Source organism: Erinaceus europaeus, chromosome 17, assembly GCF_950295315.1.
Source record: "Erinaceus europaeus chromosome 17, mEriEur2.1, whole genome shotgun sequence".
NCBI lineage: Eukaryota > Metazoa > Chordata > Mammalia > Eulipotyphla > Erinaceidae > Erinaceus > Erinaceus europaeus.
Genome location: NC_080178.1, coordinates 60,827,151 through 60,846,685, shown reverse-complemented (window position 1 = coordinate 60,846,685; position 19,535 = coordinate 60,827,151). Strand labels below are relative to the sequence as shown.

General features: G+C 49.8%; 1 protein-coding gene across 1 annotated transcript in view; it reads right to left on the bottom strand.

Annotated features, from left to right (window-relative positions):
- Positions 1 to 9,847: 9,847 nt before the first annotated feature.
- The window catches only part of LOC103111037 (guanylate cyclase D-like), a 39,073-nt gene continuing 29,385 nt past the window's right edge, over positions 9,848 to 19,535 (bottom strand). The window contains exons 17-19 of the mRNA XM_007520256.2: positions 17,626 to 17,720; positions 15,102 to 15,187; positions 9,848 to 10,158 (exon numbers count right to left, since the gene is read on the bottom strand). Of these exons, the coding sequence (XP_007520318.2) occupies positions 10,059 to 10,158; positions 15,102 to 15,187; positions 17,626 to 17,720 (281 nt within the window). The 3' untranslated portion in view covers positions 9,848 to 10,058. The remainder of the gene's footprint in view (positions 10,159 to 15,101; positions 15,188 to 17,625; positions 17,721 to 19,535) is intronic.

Sequence of the window (19,535 nt, the reverse complement as noted above, 5' to 3'; positions counted from 1 at the left end):
TGGCGCTTAGAGGAGGGCGACCCAGGGAGGAGGTGATGCGGCTGAAGAGGGAAGGAAATGACCCTTGGGTAGCCCTGGGGCAGCCGCAGAGGGGATTCCCCGCACCGGGCCGCCCCCTCGGGCGAGTCCAGGCGGACCACTTCCCCTCTCTGCTGGGGCTCCAGTCCCTGTGCATCCTTCTCTATCATCCCCAGGACCCGCCAAGTCCCCTGTTACCAGGTGGAGAAACTGAGACTCGGGATGACTGCAGCAGATGTAACTGAACACGAGTTGTCCAGGACAAGTCAAATCCCGGCTTACACACGGGGAAACTTACACAGGTGGGAAGTGAGGGGGGAGCTGCAGCTTTTGCCCCATCCTGGTCTCCTGCTGTCTGTAGGGCTCCGGCTCACTGTGCAGATGGGCCAATGGGGACAACCCAGGACGCAGGACCTCACCTACTCTCAGAAGAGCAGCTCAGGAGGGGTTTCAGCTGCAGTGGTGGGTGAGCAGTGGCACCCAGATCTCCCCTTCCTCTCCTAATCAAGGGCAGGCAGCGTCCCCAAACTGTGTTTTAAGACATCCTTGCCCTTCTCCTGCCAGATGAACCCTCAGTTTCCTTGTTTATTGAACTGGGTGCTGGCGGGGTGGGGAAAGGAGGGGAGAGACATCAACTACTCTCCAGCCCTTCTAGCTAAGTAAGTGGACCAAGTCTGGGTGGGGCCTGCACCCAGTAGTTGCAAGGTGGAACCCCACTGCCTTGACTGCTGTGGTTGATTAGACTCTACTCTGCTAGGCAGTATTTCTTTTTAACATTTTTGTATTTTATTTTATTTTTAATGAATAGAAATGTATGAAGAGAAAGATACCAAGAAAAAGAGAACCAAAGCACTGCTCAGCTCTAGTATAAGATGATTCTGGGGATTAAACCTGAGACCTCAGAGCCTCAGGCATGAGAATCTTCTGCATAAACATTATGCAGAAGAAGTGGTCTCCCAACCACTGGGCAGGCTTCCTTATCCAGATCCTTGTCCCCAGGCCAAGTGTCCAGGAAGTACCTCACAACGTGGATAGAGTGGGTTGGAGACAGAAGTGGCCAGTCCCTGCCTGGGCTCTGCATCACCCCACCCTCCCCCCCCCATGGTTGTGGTTAGTCCATGGGATTCCACCTTGTTTAGTGCTGGAATGGGGCTCCCTGAGAGTTGGAAACAGATGGGTGATCAAGCATGTTCCCACTATGTACCCCTTCCACCCTACCCCCCACCGCAGATGGCTCTTAAGACTGGGGTTTAAAAGCTGGGAACCCCACCTTTCATTTCTCCACTTCTTCAGCCCTCAAGGTGCTATGTGACTTAAGGTTAATTATCTCACTGCTCTGCAAAGGGGAGCTAACAATAGCACTAGATTCGGGCTTGCAGTGAAGATAAAATGCAAAGCACCTGGGGGGTGGAGTCTCATAGTACTTGCTCAGTAAATATGATACTCTTTCCCCAGAGGGTCCTGGATAGTGGGGAAATCAAAATACTCAGGACCTGCCTTGTGCAGACCCTTGATCTGATAGAAGGGGATAGTAGGTGATTACAGCCAGGGATCTTCAAGACCAAACCAGGGTGTGTCAGCTTCATCTGGAGGAGGAGAGGGGAGGAGTGGACAGTGGCAAGTATGCCTGAAGTCAGACAGACAGACAGACAACTTACTAACACTCTCCCCCCACCGTCTCCTCACCAGGGCCTCTTGCCTGGGTGATTTCATGCCTCCAGGCTGACATTTCAGATAGCTAGAGGCAGATGGGAGGAGTGGGGCAGGCTCACAGCATCAGAATTTCTCCTGGTGCTGCAGCACAACCAGGTGGCTTGGGTGGTTGTGCCAGGGCTCCATACACTGCGAGGCAGGTGCCTTCTCTGGTGAGATAGCTCTGTAACCCATAGAGAGTGACTATCATTTTTATTCGTTATTAATAGTTTGTTACAAGATTATAGATTACAATGCATAGTTCCACCCACCACCACAGGTCTGTATCTGAGGGTGGCTCTCTTTTAAAGGCCACCAAGGCCAATTTTCCATCCAATATTGCTTTGTGCCTGCTCTCACACTTCTAGGAATGAGGAGTGAAAAGTTCTCCAGTGGGCAGCACACTTTCCACTGTGCTGATGTTTTTATGGAAATGCTTCTGTCTTTTGTCTCAGGAGGGATGACCTTCCAGAGATGAGAAGACCTCCTTAGCACTCCCAGTCAGGCTCAAGCTTCCCAGGGCAGGATGAAATCCAACAGAAGTGGGTGACCCAAGGAAGCAACGTTCAAATCCTGTGTGATCTTGGACAAGTTGTCAAATCTCTCTAGTCCTCACTGTTATCATCTAACTATAGAAGTAGAGTGGGAAGGGCCATGGCACCTGTAACCCTGACTTAGTTTCACCTTTTGATGAGCACCCACTGTGGGCCAGTCCTTCACCGTATGCAATAACCTAGGATGAAGACAACCGCCAGTGACCTGCCAGCTAGGCGTCTTTATTCTCAATCATACTGACAAACCGTACTCATGAAGTGACTGGTTTAGGCCGCACAGCTCAGGAGCTTGGATTTGAACTTGGTTCTTTAGACTCTCAAGCCAGATTTCCAGGCAAGGATGGCTGCCCTCTTTCTCTGCTGGTGCTTGACACCTGGGTGACCTCTGTAAGTTAGGGACATCATCACTCTCTGTGAGCTCTGCTTTTTCACTTCCCTTGCTCCCTAGGGCAGGCAGGCTCAGACTATCGCCAAGGCCTCTTCCTGGAGAGATATTCTGAGAGAAGACAAATGTTGCTGGGCATGGGAAATACATGCATGGGAAACACATGCTTCTAAGAGCATAGTGATGTGTCCCTTGATTCAAGGACTAGCAAAAACCTAGATGGCATGATGAGGCTAGCAGGAGCAGGCCTGAGTGATCTTCTCAGAGTTGTCACTAAGAGGAGGCAATAACTGTCCCCCTTTTACAAAGGGGAAAAGAGGTTCAGAGGGACCCTTTCACACAGTTCACAGGATAGAGTCCCATTCTCAGCTGAGTTCTCAGTCTTCCAGGTCCCCCTGCTTGACCAGGACTGGCTGGGCTGGCTCTGTGTCCTCAGTGGAGACATGAGTCACCTGTCCCTTTGCTGCTCTGAGGGAAGGTTGGATGCAGGGTTGGACCCGTGTGTCTTGACCCTCACACAGGAGGTTCTGGTTTGGGTCTGTCAAGGTGAATGGATTGAAGAGCCCACCCCCTCCCCAGGAGGTATGCATGTCCGTGTGCGTGTGCGTGTGTATGTGTGTGTGTATGTGGTGGGGGGCATGAGGTGAGAAAAGCCTGGGAGATCTGGTTTCTCTAATTGCTTCCCTGCTGAACATGGGCGTTTGCAGGTCAATCCAAACTCCCAGCCTGTCTTTCTCTTTCCATAGTGGGGTAGGGATCTGGGAAGGTGGGGTTCTATAACACACTATATTAAGGTGGGGTTGTCTGCCTAGCAAAGTCAGGCTGGCATCATGATAGCGTCTGGAATCTGGATCCCGAGCACGCTCTCTTTGGCCCCACTCTTTCAGTAGCTGCACTTGAGATGGGGATGGGTGGACACCATGTGCATGTGGGTAGGGGGCTCTCACTGGGCCACCTCCTCCACTGCTCCTCTGCCCCACATAAAGTGACATGGATCCCTGCCCAGTGAGCTACAGACACGAAGGGATGAAACAACTTTGGTTAATGGGGCTGTGACTCTTCCAGACCAGGAGTGAAACTGCCAAGTAAGTGTAAGGTCTCTGTGTGCTTTCTAGTTGGAAAAAGGAGGTTCTAGTCCAATTTTCACACCAGCAGGAGGTATCTCTTGGGAAACTAAGGCAGGTCCATCAGTATGGACACATCCCTCTCTGATAATTCCATCCCAGTCTTCTGGCTCCTGGCTGTTGTCCCACCATCTTGTCTCCCAGTCAGACCTGCGGAGGCCACCACACCTTTTTTGACTCACTCTGTGGCCTCCATTTTCTTTGCTTCTCTTCTGCCTGCCTCCAGCCCTATCTTTCCAGCAAACCCATCGTTGGCCTAAGCAACCAAAAATGTCACGGACACTCTTCCCTTCCTTGGCCATTGGCTGCATTCTTCACAGCTGCCCACTGTGAACCACCCTCTCCCCTTGGCTCTATGGGCACCTCTGTTCCTGCTCCCCAGTACCTCCTGAATCTGTGTGCCTCTCTCCATCTGCTCCCGGGCCTGCTCCACTCTCTCTCTAGGGAGCTTCCTGCCCCTCTTCCAACCATCCACCCTCCAGTGGTTTCGGTATCTCTCTCTCTCTGGTTTGGGGTGGTCTCCAGGGGAAAGGTAACGGGCTTGTTCTTTCTCGCTCACGACAGGGGTGACACGAAGTAAAAGACACCAGGGGACTCTTAGCGTGAATCTAGAATCTGAGTCCTTAGAATCCCAGAATCCTAGAGTCCGTTTATTAGCAAAGTGGACATGAGTTAAATAGAAAAACAAACAAAGGGAATATTACTGAAATATGTCAGAAATTACAGGTTTCTTAACGGTCAGCATGCCCCTAAGGTAGGGGGCTGGTATGACAGGAATTGATGAGATAGAAGACAGTTATTCTCCATGACGCAAACAACTTAATTATCCAAAGGTATCTGAGAGAAGCATAGGGGCTAAATCCATAGGGTGAGACAGAGAGAAGATGGATATCAAAAAACCATATAGTTTGGAATTTCTATTGTCTGGGGTCTGAGGTGTGTGATGAAGTGTATGATAAGGTGTGTTCTTCTGTGATCAGAAGGTGACTTTGAATACATGAATCTGCGACCATGTGGCCTGCAGTTAATGGAGGGAAGTACTGGGGTTTCTGTGGGCCTGAGAGTCAAGAAGGAAAGAACCAAGTCTGAGTTTCCCCCCTTATGCTCACCTCGGTTGAGAGAGACTTACCAAGAGGGTATCTTCTCAGACCTCCATCCAAGGATGGGGGTGGTTCTCCCTAAGCTCTATCAGGCTTACACATAGTCCCAACACAGTGGCAGCCAGATGACCTCTCTCCACAGTACAGCCCTGACCAGGCCACCCCTCGCTTTATACCCCTTTTGTGGTAATATGGTCCCATGCACATCCCCCATTTTCCTATTCTACTCCCAGGACCAGATTCTATATCATGGACCCACATACAGCCTCTGTTGCCTCCTCTCCTTTCCTGGCCTTTCCTGAATATGGTCTGTTATCTCTGTCCAGCACCTCCCCTCTAGTTCTTCGGGCTCCCCCCCCCCCCCGCCCGAATGCTGAGCCAGTTGATCAATGTTGTGTCTGTTCTATCAAAATTCCCAAGGTTATAAAAGGGAGAAAAAAATCATATTTTCTTGGGATCACCCACAGGGGGTACCTCTATCAGCCTGATCAGCCCTTTAAAAGGCTCCTGAATAGTCGCTGTGTGATGGTACACCTGGTAGAGTGCACACATTACCACACACAAGGACTGGACTCAAATCCCCATCCTCACCTGCAAGGGGAAGTTGCACTAGTAGTGTAGCAGTGCTGCAGGTGTCTCTTTCTCTTTCTCCTTCTTTCTTCTCAATTTCTCTCTCTCCCTTTCTCCATACCCTTCTTTTGAAAGAAAAAAAAAAAAAGAAAGCTCCTGGATAGAGGCTGGGAGATGACTCACCCAGTAGAGTGCACACTTGAGGACTTGGGTTCAGACTCTCAGGTGTACCATCCAAAGGAAAATGAAACTTCACAAAAGTCTCTTTCCATGTCTCAAACTTTCTCTCTGGGAAAACGATCCTGGGGTAGTGGAATCATGCAGATGTGAAGCCTTAGTGAAGCTCTGGTGGCAATAAAATAAAATAAAAAATTAGGCTTCTGGACAGTCAGAGTCTATATGCCTCCTCCTCTGCTCTCCCACTGATACTGCAGGTTCCGACTTTGACCTGAATTGTCACAGCACACTCTCACATCTGCCTGTTCGGCTCCTCCCTCTGCCCTCTGGACACCTGGCTGCTGACCTTGGCTTCCCCTCAACTGCAGCTCCCACTGACTGCCCCATGGCTGGTGACTGAGCGTTCAGTGTATCTGTGCCCCACCCCCCTCCATTCCCTAGACTATGCATGGTCAGCAAGGCCACCAGGATGGGACATGTGGTGAAACTTTGGCTTGCTGGTTGCCCTGACAGGGTGTCACAGACACCATGGGGAGGACACTTGCCCTGCCCGACTGTAGTCAGTCACAGGGTTTCCATCCACAGCAGGTCTTTCTCTTCAGTGAAATAAAATCCCTCCCATGAGCAGCTGCTCACAGTAGGTGCCTTGAGACTGACTCTTTGTCCTGGCTGGGAAGGCCTGACTTAGTTCTCCTCAGAGCTACTGGGCCTTTCACAGGTCTTGTCGTGGCTTTGGGGGTAACAATCAAAGGAGCAGGAGCTGAGGAAGGGAGACAAGGGAGTGGTGGGATAGAGAAGAGAGTGCAGCCATGGAGGGGGTCCATGGAGAAAGAATGCAAAGCTTTGGAGAGGTTTGTGACCTGTAGGGGGGGCTGTTCTCTGGTTCCAGGGAGCCTCCAGCAAACAGGGTTTCTCATGGAGGCCCTGGGAAGTAGGTCCTGGGTATAGGGCATGTCCAAGTCCTGAGTGTGGGCTCTAGATGACATGCCTGAGTGATCCTGGTCTGCTTGCCCCCAGGGCTTAGTTCACTCCATACCCCCACCCCAGCCATGCACATGGTGAAGGTTCTGCAATGGGAAGGATGGATATGGTGACTCCATCCTGGAGTTGGAAATTGTGGCGTTGCTGGAAGGGTGCCTGGTTCTTTCTGCAACAGCTTGCCTGCCCCCTAGTGGACTTAAGGAGTGGTGACCGCAGGGAACACCCCGGGGGGTTAAGAGCCTTGGAGTCTGTCCACCTGTTTCCACCCTGATGGTGAGGAGGCTGCAGCCTGTGCAGAAATGGTTTGTGCAGGGGGAGGTCTGGGACACAGGCAGCACAGTCAGCCTTGGAGAGAGGGCTGGGGTCTCAGGTCCCACAGCGACCACAGTGACACCCGTTCCTAGGACTGTTCGGATGGCTCCGAGACAATGTCTGTATAATTCTCAGTTCATGTGCGGCCTTTCCCTCTTGCTCTGCCCCCTCCCCTTCCCTCAAGCCCCAACCCCTGACAGTGTAGGTCCAGCTCTAACAGCCTAGAGAAAATCTGGATTTTTCATGCAGGCAAACATTTTTTCTGGAGTCAAGGCCTCACACGTATATATGTACTTTTGTTGTTTCTGGCCTGCCTACTACAGAAAGAGAGAGATAGAGATAGAGATAGAGATTGAGAGAGAGAGAGAGAGAGAGAGAGAGAGCAAGCACAGGCACACGGTGTCAGAGCTTACCCTGTGGCTGTAGTGCCAGGACTCAAACCCAGTCGTGTACACAGCAAGGTGTGTGCCCCACCCAGTGAGCTCACTCTCTCTCTTTCTCTGCAGGTACATGTTTATATAGTGAGGTACATCAGCCCTCCACCCCATAGTGACCTCTTCCACCTCCCTTGCTCTATTAAATTTATTCTCCTACCAGGCTCACACACACACACAAAAGAGCTTAACCCCAGTCCTGTCCTCAGGAATCTCCCAGTCTGCTGAACAAGGCAGCTAGGACCTCAAGGACTGAAAAAGAGATATTCTCCCATGGGACTCAAAAGTGGATTCAGGAAGGCTTCCTGGAGGAAGTGACAGAGAAGCTGAAAGGTGAAGGATGAATCAAAGTTGATCAGAAAAGGTGGGAAGTAGAGAAGCATGGAAAAAGCATCCAGGCTGGTGCTGGGGGCAGAAGTGAGTGTGCCCCTCGCTGTTGGTAGGGGTGGTGGTGAGGAGAGACAGAGAAACTGGGGACGATACAGGCTGACGTGCCGCCAGCACCTGGTCTATAGGATCCCAACCAAGCACAGGGCTGAGAGAACTTAGAGGCAGAGGGGAGCAGAGGAGGAAGGAGACTGGAAATGTGGGGGCTGTGCTGCAGGAGGGGAGATGCTAGCAGTCCACTCAATCATTCAGCGTTGGCCTCAAGGGATGGAGCAGGCAGCTTATTAATCCCATGCACGGAAGACTAGGACAGGGTTTCAGGTGGGTCTTGAATGATGTACAAAGTCCACCAAATGTCAGCAAAGGCATGGGGTCATCTAGGTGTGGAAACTAGAAAGAGCCAGGTGCCATAGGCAGCAAGAGGGCCTTTGGGAGGAGCAAAGGAGCAGTCTGGGTGGCCGGAGAAGGAGAAGAGCTGAGGCCAGTGTGTGGAGCCTTGGAGCTCAAATGCTTGTGGTTTTCCAAACTCTGCCTTCAGGTGGAACCAAGAGCCAGTGGTTGCAGACCATGGGGCCCTGTGAGGACTCTCTGGGGTCCTGGGGTCCTGGGCCCCATCTGCTAAGGTCAGATGCCAGGAGTGTCCCATTGCTGTGACCAGCCCCAGGGGACAGTGGGATGCCTCCCTTCCCCCCCCCCCCCCCCCCGACTGTGTGGGGAACTTCATAGGGACCAGCTGGCTCTGACTCATCCTGAAAGTCGCACCCTGGGGCCCCATTTCTGGGGCTCCACCTGGGCATGTGCACGGAAACCTCATGCAAATGCCTGGCAGCCCAACATGAGAGGAGGCCCAGGTCTGAGGGCTCCGTTGGCCTACAGAAGAGAGAGCTGCTGGTCCCTTAGGCCACCCCCCTCCCCTGGGAGCCTTATAGAAATCACTATCTGGGGAGGCAAGGGGGCTTTGTAGCACTGTGTCACCCTCTCTGGTTAAGTGACAGAGCCTGGCATGGACAGTCACATGATCCCCTGGGGCTCAGTTTGCTCATCTGAAAAGTGGCTGCATAATGCCACTCTCAGGGAGTGCAGTGGTGGTGACCAGCGCATGCAGCCGCACACAGTGGATCTGAACTTCACCCGAAGCTGGGCACCTTCATGAGCTCATCACAATGTTTTTCTCCTATAAGACATAAGTTTCATTTCCCCAAGAATCTAAGTGTTAATACTCGCCTCCTTGCTGCTCTTCTGACTTTCAGGGTCCCCAAGTCCTAGACTCCAAAGCAGTGCTCACAGAAATCTGAACATTTAGGCAGGGAGTGCTGTGGCTGAGCCCTACGTTGGAGCTCAGCTTGTGTAGACCTTACCAATGCCCATTTTATTTCTTATTTTCTAAATGCCAATGCCTATTTTATTATTTTTAAGATTTATTTTATTTCATCTTACTTTTTTTTGTGTGTGAGAGAAAGACTAGAACACTGTTCAACTCTGGTTTATGCAGTATCAGGAATTGAACTTAGAGCCTCAGGTATGTAAATCCTAAGCTTTATAACACAGGTCCTCATCCCCTCCCCCCCAGTCCAATGCCTGTTGTGCTTGTGTGTGTGTGTGTGTGTGTGTGTGTGTGCACGTGTGCACGCTAATGAAGCTGGAGCCTTTCATAGGCGTAACTTCACTGTTCTCTGGCCTCTTTTCATTCAGATGGGCAGGTAGGTTGCAGAGACAGAGGGAGACAACACAGCACCGAGCTTCCCCCACTGCTGTGGCACTCCCGTGTGGCACAGGAGTTCAAGCCTGGGCCATGCACATGACAAAGCACGTGGCCCACCAGCACCTGTTTTAAGGAGGTGATGCAATGAAGGAAGTGATGGATGTCTGTAGGAGGTGTGGCTGAGCCTGGCATCCTTTGTCTGCTGACTCCGGCTCCTGTTCTGGTCCCCATCTAGCGTTTGCTAGAAGCAGCTGTGTCACCTAGGCCTAAGGATCTCCCTGACGCCTCCCTCCGCCCACTCCTGTGACCAGGCTTCTCTTTGCTGTGCTATGGGCCAAGCACACTCTTATAACCAGCTCTCAGAATACAGGCAATTTGTTGTTAGGAGCACCAAAGTACTGGAGAGAAAGGGACTATTTCTATTTTTATTGCTTCTGTGTAAGAGGTGAGGTTGTCCACAGGGTTAGTCAGGGAAGGCTTCAGGTAAGGTGGCTCCAGGGCATGAACGAATGCACATGGTAGGGGAGTGGGGGCACACCTGGGAGCTCAGTCAGGAATTCATGCAGGAGTGGAGTGGGCGTGGGGTTGGCTGTGGAGGCAGAGCCCCACCCTGCCCCTCTCCTCAGGGCCCAGCTGTCCAAGTCCTCTGGGGCCCTGTGCTCTGGCGTGCTCTGGCAAAGGCCACCTTGATTTCCTGGTTTATGAGGGCCTGCCAGGGGTCTCTAAGAAAAAAGAAAAACAAGAACATGAAGTTTGCCCCAGAATGATGAGAGGGGACTGAGAGCCCACCACACCATACCTTCTTTGGCTTCTGATGCCTGTGGCCCTACATCAGGCAAGCCAGCTCCTGGAAGCACCTTAGCCAAGACTGCATAGCTGTCGACTTGTCTCTGAGCAAAGTCCAGTTCAAGGCCCCCAACCACATCGCATATAGAACTCCTCACCTCATCTCTACAGAACACCTCTCCTCACCTGGGGAGGTAAGTTTGGGAGGCTAGGAGGACATGGGTAAAGAAGTCTGCATGCACATTCAGGGAGTCTGCCCAGACACCCCTTCATTCCTCAGATGCTTCCCATTTAGGCCTGAGAGGAGGGGTTGGTGGATCTGTCTTTTGTGGAGGACAAGGCACTGGTGACAGCCAGGACCTCACAGTAATCTGACTGGTTGTCAGAGGAGCAGGATGTATGTCCCTGTGACATACACTAGAAGGCATCTCTGTATCTGCTGTTTACCTGTTTGTGGCTTGAGCAGCATATAGACTTGTGCCACAGACAGTAAGCAAAAACTCTTCTTCAGAAGATGTGATTTTAAAAAATCAAGCATACATGCACTTCAGGTAGAGATTTGGAAACATGTACGTACACACACACAGGTACACACACACAGGTACACACACACACACACACACACACACACACACACAGGTTTGACTATTGGTGGTGCTGGGGACTGGACATGGGACCTCTCACAGGCAAGTGCTGTGTGCGGCCATTGTGCTGGATCCCTGTCCAAGTATCAACAACTGCCTTATAAATGCAACCCCAAGACAAATCCCCAACATAACCTTCCTGCATACAGTCTATGCATCTTCCTGCCTGCCTGCAAACCCCTGCAAGCTGAGGAAGTGTGTGTGTGTGTGTGTGTGTGTGTGTGAGTGTGTGTATGTGTGTGTGTGTGTACGTGGACTATATGAGTGTGTACCTGATGCTCATAGCTCATGTAGTGAGTGTCCCTGTGGGCTTGGCTGGGTGCAGGATTGATCCAGAAGTTGGGAAGCTTCCACATCTGGGACAGCTCACTATGCTGGTCATGCCTCTCCCTCCCTGAGCCAACAAGGTGAAACCTCTCTAAATTTCTGTCCCAGGAGATTAGAAAAGGCACGAGGTGGGGACTAACAACTTCCAGATCTATTCTCACCCATGGGAGTCAGGGAGGGCTGGGTTGCAAGGTGTCTGCTCAGCCAGGACCTACTGGAACATAGTACCTGACACCTCACACGTAGACTCCAGTGGTCATGCACCTCAGCCTCCAACCAGGAGCAGGTTCCAGAAATGTGTCAGTAAGAAATATCAGGAGCTGGCAAGTTGTGGGATGGCGTAGAGGGTGATAGTCAAGTTCATTTAGAGTATGTGGTCAGGGCTGGGGACACGGCTCAATGGTAGCACACAGGGCTTGTGTGTCTGAGGCCCCAAGTTTGATCCTCCACCAGATATGCCAGAGATGAGTGATGTTCTGGTCTCTTTCTGTTTTCATTGTCTCCAGCTTTCCCTCTCATAAAAATTGGAAACAAGGGAGTCGGGCTGTAGCGCAGCGGGCTAAGCGCAGGTGGTGCAAAGCACAAGGACTGGCATAAGGATCCCGGTTCGAACCCCAGCTCCCCACCTGCAGGGGAGTCGCTTCACAGGCGGTGAAGCAGGTCTGCAGGTGTCTATCTTTCTCTCCCCCTCTCTGTCTTCCCCTCCTCTCTCCATTTCTCTCTGTCCTATCCAACAACGACAACAACAATAATAACTACAACAATAAAAAAACAAGGGCAACAAAAGGGAATAAATAAATAAAATAAATATTTAAAAAAAAAATTGGAAACAAACCCAGAGTATATAATAAGAGAACCTTGTGATGCTTCAGAGCTAGAAGGGAATTAGGCACACAGGGACAAGAGCACAGATTGTGTGGTAGGAAGAAGTTGAGTATGTTGTATGAAATAGGGAGGAGGCCCCAGATGGGGGGAGGCAAAGCCGAGAGCAGACTGGAGGGAGTAGGGCCTTTAAGCAGCTTGAAAGGTCTTATGAGCCCCAAAGTGGTCGGAGGACCTAGAGGAAGCTTTCATTTTTCTCATTTTTTATTTTGTTTAAAAAAATTACTCTAGGGACCAGGAGATAACTTGCCTGGTACAGCTCATGCCTTACCATGAGAACGATCCTGGGTTTGAGCCTTGACATGGGAAGACCAAGGAATTTCCATGAATGGTGGAGTGGTGCTATCCTGTCTCTCTTCAGCCTTTATCCCTCCCTCTTTTCTCTCGATCACTCTCTCCTCTCTCTGTATTTGTTTACTGGCTTGTTTTTGCAGAGGCAGAACCTAATTCATGCTCAAGGTCTGACTGCTCTGGGGCAACTTTTCATTCAGATAGAGAGTCAGAGAGTGAGATAGACACAGAGCGATGGATAACACAACACCAAGGCTTCCTCCTGTGTTATAATAGCTCCCATGAGGTGCTGTAGCTTGGACCTGAGTGGGGAGATGGCAAGGCTCATGCTCTACCTGGTAGGCTATTTCTCTAGCCCTCTCAAAAAATTATTTATTTATTTATTTATTTATGTTTGTGAGAGACATGGAGGCAAACCAGAGCCCTGATCATCTCTGACATGTGGTGATGCTGGGGCGTCTGGAGTTTCGGGCATGCAAGTCCTACACTCCAACGCCAAGCTATCTTTCCATTCCTCCCACTAATCTCTCCTGCACTTTCTTTAACACAGTGAATAAGTTGACCCAGAGAGGCCACACATCCGTGAGGTCCCAGCACCGCATTAAAAATATGGTAAGAAGGAGAAGGAGAAGAGAGTGCTTTGGCTGCTGCGTGCAGGGAAGTGGTGAATGGGAGGTGGAAGACAGGAGGTGAGGTGGGCTGTGACACCACCAGATTAGAGTTGTGGGTGTGAGAACCTGGCAACTCCAGACTTGCTGAGCAAGGACAGCTATGCCATCACTGAGAAGCCTGTCTGGAGGAGGGTGGGCTGCTGAGTAGGTGACCTCGTGGGGCTGTGGTGCTGTGAGGCTCCAGGAGGGGTCCAGGCCATGGGCTGGACCTCAGCTGCCTGTGTCAGCATCTGAGTGGTCAGGAGATGAGGAAGGAACAGAGTTCGGGTGCCAAGGACACCTCGAGAGAGAGGAGAGCAGAGGGGCAACGTGGCCCAGCAGTTGGGGAGTGGACAAAAACTGCCTGCAAATCCAGTGATAGGGACAGAGATTCCTCATCACAGGGCTTTCTGGTATGCAAGGCAGAATGTTCAGAGAGGAAGGGTCCCAGCAGGGTCGCTCAGCAGCCATATCCAGGCTTCACCCTCACCACACACTGCCCACCAACAAGCTCCTTGTAGTGGGAGGCCCCACTACAAGGAGCCTTTCTGTTCCCAGGAGGCCCACCTGGCATTCATCATGGAAACAGTGTAGCCAGGAGTCTGGAGCCAGCTTGCCCAATAGAGTGCACACTTGCCTATGCCTGAGGCCCCAGGTTCAAGCCTGGCACCACATGGGAGTGCCATGGACAGGAGGGTGACTCTCTGGGTGGTGGAGTGGTGCTGTAGTGTCTCTCTCTCCTATTTAAAAATATTTTATTTATTAATGAGAGGTTCGGAGGGAGAGAGAAAGAGAATCAAAGCATCACTCTACAACATGTATAGTGCCAAGGTTTGCACTTGGAACCTCATGCTTGAGAGTCCAATGCTTTATCTACTGTGCTGCTTTCCAGAACACTCAAAACCACTGGCCCAGAGTAGCTGCCCTGCAGTGTAACACACATGCACAAGGTTCAGGGCTGCCTCTGGACAGGAAGTGACCGGGTACTCTGATCATGGGGCTCTGTCCAGCCTTGACCAAGCACCTGGGCCTCTGGGGTCTCTGGAGATTCTCTTTCTCTTTTTCCTTCTTTCCTTCCTTCCTTCCTTCCTTCCTTCCTTCCTTCCTTCCTTCCTTTCTTTCTTTCTTTCTCTCTTTCTTTCTCTCTATCTCTTTTTATTTTTACATATAGAAGACTTTTAATTTTTAAAATTATCTTTATTTATTGGATAGAGACAGCCAGAAATTGAGAGGGAAGGGGGAACATAGTGAGGGAGAGAGAGACAGAGAGACTCCTGCAGCCCTGCTTCACCACTTGTGAAGCTTTCCCCCTACATGTGGGGACCGGGGGCTTGAACCTAGGTCCTGGTGCACTGTAACATGTGCTCTCAGCCAGGTGCACCACTACTCATCCTGGTCTTCTCTTTTCTATGAAACTAACTCCCAGCTACTGGTACCACTGGCCACTTGCCCTCTGACATCTTGAGGTTGTCGAGTGAGGAAAGGTACATTACAGATACATGACCTCCCTATCCCCCCCCCCACCACTGCCCTTCCTGTGTTGTCTTCAGTGGACAGAAGGCAGAAGTAAGGTGAGGGTGAGGAGGAGAGGCAGTACCAGCCCTCAGGTAATAGTTCTAGGAGAATCTGTTTCACTTGGCACCCAAGCTGTGAGTGTGCTCTGATTTAACACTTCCTCGCCTGCATCTGGATGGCCACACACATCCTGTGATGTTTGTCAATTCATTTCCAGTGTTCACCTCAGAGAGGGAAGATTCTCCAGGCTGGGCAACAAGAGAAGCGCCAGGCTGGGTGTGGCATGTCACACGGTGGGGAGAGCAGCCAGGTAGAGGAGCTGTCAGATGCAAAGTCAGCACCGTCTCACCCACTGCAAACACAGCACAAGCCAGTTGGCAGGAGCTGCACTCAGCGCTATAGCAGCTGCCTCTCAGGAGTGGAAAGATGGCCATTATCTAAGCTCCAAAGAATCTTCTTCTTTCCAAATCATCCACTCTCAGCAGGTCATGCTTTTATCATCAGAAAAATAACAAGGATCCAGTTCCACACATAAGAGACTGTGTTTGGGAAGGAATGTGTCTTACTCACCCTGGTTTGATGTCCAGAGGTGGGGGGAGAGATCTGGGGAAGCCTTCCTTCCCTGACAGCCAGTAGGTCTCCTCGATGCCCTTCCCCTGTGAGGGAGGAGGAAGGACTGAGCAGGTCTGTTCTAGCAGAGATCCAGGGCAGGGATGTCATACCAACAGCTCAGTGGAGACCCAGCCCCGGAGCCTCTAGGGACATTGTCCGGGCCATTGGGAGGCTCTGTGACTTTGGCCAACTGTCTGCACTTCTCTGTGCTTCCATCTCCTCAATACCTGCTATAGCCACTATGGACACTGAGTGCTAAGATCTGTCTGTTAGAGGGCTGCATGGTGGCACACGTGGTTGAGCACACTTGTTACCATGCCCAAGTACACAGGTTCAAGCCCCAGGTCCCCACCTGCATGAGTGAAGCTTCACAAGGGGTGAAGCAGTGCTGCAGATGTGTCTCTCTTTTTCCCTCTCTCAATTTCTCTTTGTCTCTATCTTATTAGTAAATTAAATATATATATTTAAAAATCTGTCAGTTAAAGACATAAATGCATGTTGACTGTTGAATTCTGTCACCAGCAGATCTGGAATGCTGATGCCAGATTTTGGGATCTGTGATTGTCCTCAGCTTTTAAAAGACTCAGGGTACTCCTTTTGGATAGGGTGCAGCTTGCTGGTGATTAGGAGGGAGCCAGGTAGAGTGCACAGGTTACCATGCACAAGGATCTGAGTTCAGATTCCAGTCTTCACCTGCAGAGGGAATCTACTTAAGCAGTGAAGCAGTGCTGCAGGTGTTTCTCTGTCTCTTTTCCACTCTGTCTCCCCTTCCCTCTCAATTTCTCCATATATATATATATATATATGAAGGAGTATATGGAGCATGAGGGTCCCTGAGGGCAGGTTCTGCACCTTCCCCTGGGCCAGGCATGGGCTCAGTGTCTCATAGGGGCGAGCCTGGAGAACTTGAGGTGGGCAGACTGCCGTCCTCACACTTTCTCATTCGGGTTCTCTGAGTTCAGGAAACCCATCACCCTCTCTCCTAAATCAGATTCATGTGTCCTGTCCACCTCACTGTCTTCTAGTCTCAGCCCTCAGAGCAAAGGTGCCCACTGTGCCGGCCTCATAAGCTGTGTGATGGTGCCGGTGCCATCACCTTCTCTGAGCAGGCCCTTCTTCCACCTCTGGGGAATGAAGTGAATCCAAGGAGCACCCAGACCCTAAGGTCCAGCCACAGTTCTGGGCCTTTTTAAAATTAATTTATTTATATATTTTAAACTTTTTATTTATAAAGAGGAAACATTGACCAAACCATAGGATAAGAAGGGTACAACTTCACACAATTCCCATCACCAGAAAACTCTGTATCTCCCCTGATAGCTTTCGTATTCTTTAACTCTCTGGGAGTATGGACCCAAGGTCACTGTGGGATGCAGAAAGTTGAAAGTTCTGGGCCCTTTAAATGCCCAGGCTGCTCTAGTCTTCCCATCAGCCTGACTCTAGTGAGCTGGAAGAAAGGAGAGCGGATGGGGCTAAGAACAAGAACCATTCATAGCAATCTCACACGGTCACCTTGGGTAGGAAGACATCAGTATTAAGAAAACATGCAGGCGGGACAGCTAGATAGCTCACTTGGATAGTGCACTGCACTACTCTGTCATGTGCACAGCCCACGCCCCAATATGCCCCCACTACATTGAAGGAAGCTTCAGTTCTGTGGCCTCTTTTACTCCCCCACCTCCGCCTCTCTGCCTCTACCTTAAATAAAAGAAACAAGAAAAACAAAGCAGGCAGGGCAATCTGGTACAGTGGATAAACTACTGTACTTTCAAGCATGTACTTTCAGGTTCTGAGTTCAATCCCTGGCATCATATGTGCCATAGTGATACTCTGGTTCTCTCTCTACTCCCTATCAGTCATTAATAAATAGCTCTAAAAAGAAAGCATGCAGATTCTGCAGACTCACAAGCAAGTACACCCCAGTGTCACACCTGCGACAGCAAAAAGTGTCTGCACAGAGAGGCATGATCGTTACTGATCATAGGGAAAGGGATACAGAGTGTTCTCTGAACAGGGCAGGCTTCAGGGAAATGTGATTCTCTGCCAGGGTCCTCAGGGATGAGGAGGAGTTCAGGAATAAATAGCATAAAGGAGGCAGAAGCTTTGGGACCACAAGGACCAGGAAATAAAGCTGTATGGATTTGGACAACATTTCACCTCTCCAGCTGAACTCCCTTAGCTAGAAAGCAGGGTCACTGATCCCCCTTTGTTACACATGTGAGTGGCAAAAAGGCTCATGCATGCTGTGTTCCAGTGCACTGCCCAGAGAGGTTATTGGTGGAGTAGTTTCTGCCTGGCCCTCCTCCAATGAGGAGTCATGAGGAAGCAGCCCTTGGAAGAAGTGTTTCCATAGACTTTGGGAAGTAGAAAGGACATACAAAGTGAATTCCATCCTTGCTCCCATCAGGCACTTCCTTTAGGCACACTAACTAGAAACTGCACATCTACGTACTTTCCCATGGACCCCAGGCAAGGCTCATACCTTTAGTTCAGTCTGGCCCCGGATGTCAATTTTGTAGCCTTCATCCAAGCTGAGCAGTGTCTCCATGGTGCTTCTGCTGATGTGAATTCTGTATGCTGTGAAGAAAGGCAGTGAACACAGGTCAACTAGGAATACCAAAGGAGGCCATCTGGAACCGCAACAAGGCATGACTAGAATGACTTCAGGAACCCACCAAACCACCGGTAAGTGCAAACACTTGTGGCTCATGGGCAGGGAGGAGCCTAAGGAGAGACTGAGTGGCTGGTAACAGTCCAGCAGTTTACCAGTTGATATACCAACTCCAGTCTGCTTTACCAACAAAAAGACTGCTGAAGGGAGGAAAGGACTCCCCTAAGACTCACTAAATGCAACTGTGAGTCTGCATTGCTACTGCCCTCACAGGCTGGAGCGGCAGGGAGAGGCCCTGTGCTGACATCTGGGAACAGAGAACTGACCAGGAAACTCAGAATAAGAGCTACACCTCAGTGGCCTAGTAGTGGGGCTGTATAGTGGGAGCCTTTCCATATTGTCCTCCTGATGAGAACATGGTGAATAATTCCCTCAGGACCTATAGACTATATGGGACTTGTTTAGAAACTCACAGGGCCTGGCTTGACAGAGAAGCTGAATTGAGCCTGGGGCTTTGGATCCTTGGGGTGAGAGAGTCTCTTTGCATAACTACTGTATTATCTCCCCCACCCTGCTTTATCTCTTGGTCAGGAGAGAGTGATTAAGCTAAGAAGCCTATTTATAGTTTAAAAGCCCTCAGGCTCCCATAGCCTACAGGGAAGAAAAAGAACAAAAGAGGCTTTTAACAACCTCTTTGCTCCAACTCAGGGATTGAAATAATATTGAAACAACTGTTAATTTCCACAACTGTGAACTCTTTAAATACCTTACTTAGACACAAGTCAATCCAGGCAAGAGTGATCAGTAATTTGAAAAGTACTGAGAGAGGGACCTCTTAACATACTATATAAAATGGTTAAACCAACAAGAAGAAATATTGGAGAAATGAACCAGGACAAGAGTCCAGCTAAAAGCCACCCAAAAGCTGAAGCACAAAATAGTGAGGTCAACATCCAAATGCTTTTTAAGGAAACAGTCACAGGAGTGAGTAAAGAGTTTGAAAGAATTGTCATCAGAAATGCAGAAACAACAAATGGGACTCTGGAAGAAAACACTAATTATCTCAAGGTTATTAGAGAGCTGAAAGCTGAAATAGCTGAGCGAAGAACACAACTATCTGAACAAGCTAAAATAGTATCAGAACAGGGTAACAAAATAGATGAACTCCAGAAAACAGTAGAGGGGAGAGAGAAAAGAATAAACGAGGATGAAGACAGAATTAGCAAGATCGAGGATGAATTAGAGACAACTAAAAAAGAAGTTAGAGATCTCAAAAAAAGATTAAGAGATACTAAAAACAACAACAGAGACCTATGGGATGACTTCAAAAGAAATAATATACACATTATTGGCTTACCAGAAGAAGAAAGAGAAGAGAGGGGAAGAAAGTATTTTTCAGGACATAATAGCTGAGAACATCTCTAGTCTAGACAACATCAAAGACATAAAGGTTCAAAAAACCCAGAGGGTCCTTAAGAGAATTATCCCAGACTTAGAGACACCAAGACCATATTTAGAATGGAAAGGAATAAGGATAAAGAAAGGATCCTGAAGGCTGCAAGAGAAAAACAAAGAGTCACCTACAGAGGAAAACACATAAGATTAGCAGCAGACTTCTCCACACAAACACTACAGGCCAGAAGAGAATGGCAAGCTGTCGAGTGCTCAATGAGAAAGGCTTTCAACCAAGATTACTGTATCCTACTAGACTGTCATTCAGACTAGATGGAGGCATAAAAACCTTCTCAGACTAGCAACAGTTGAAAGAATAAACTATCGCC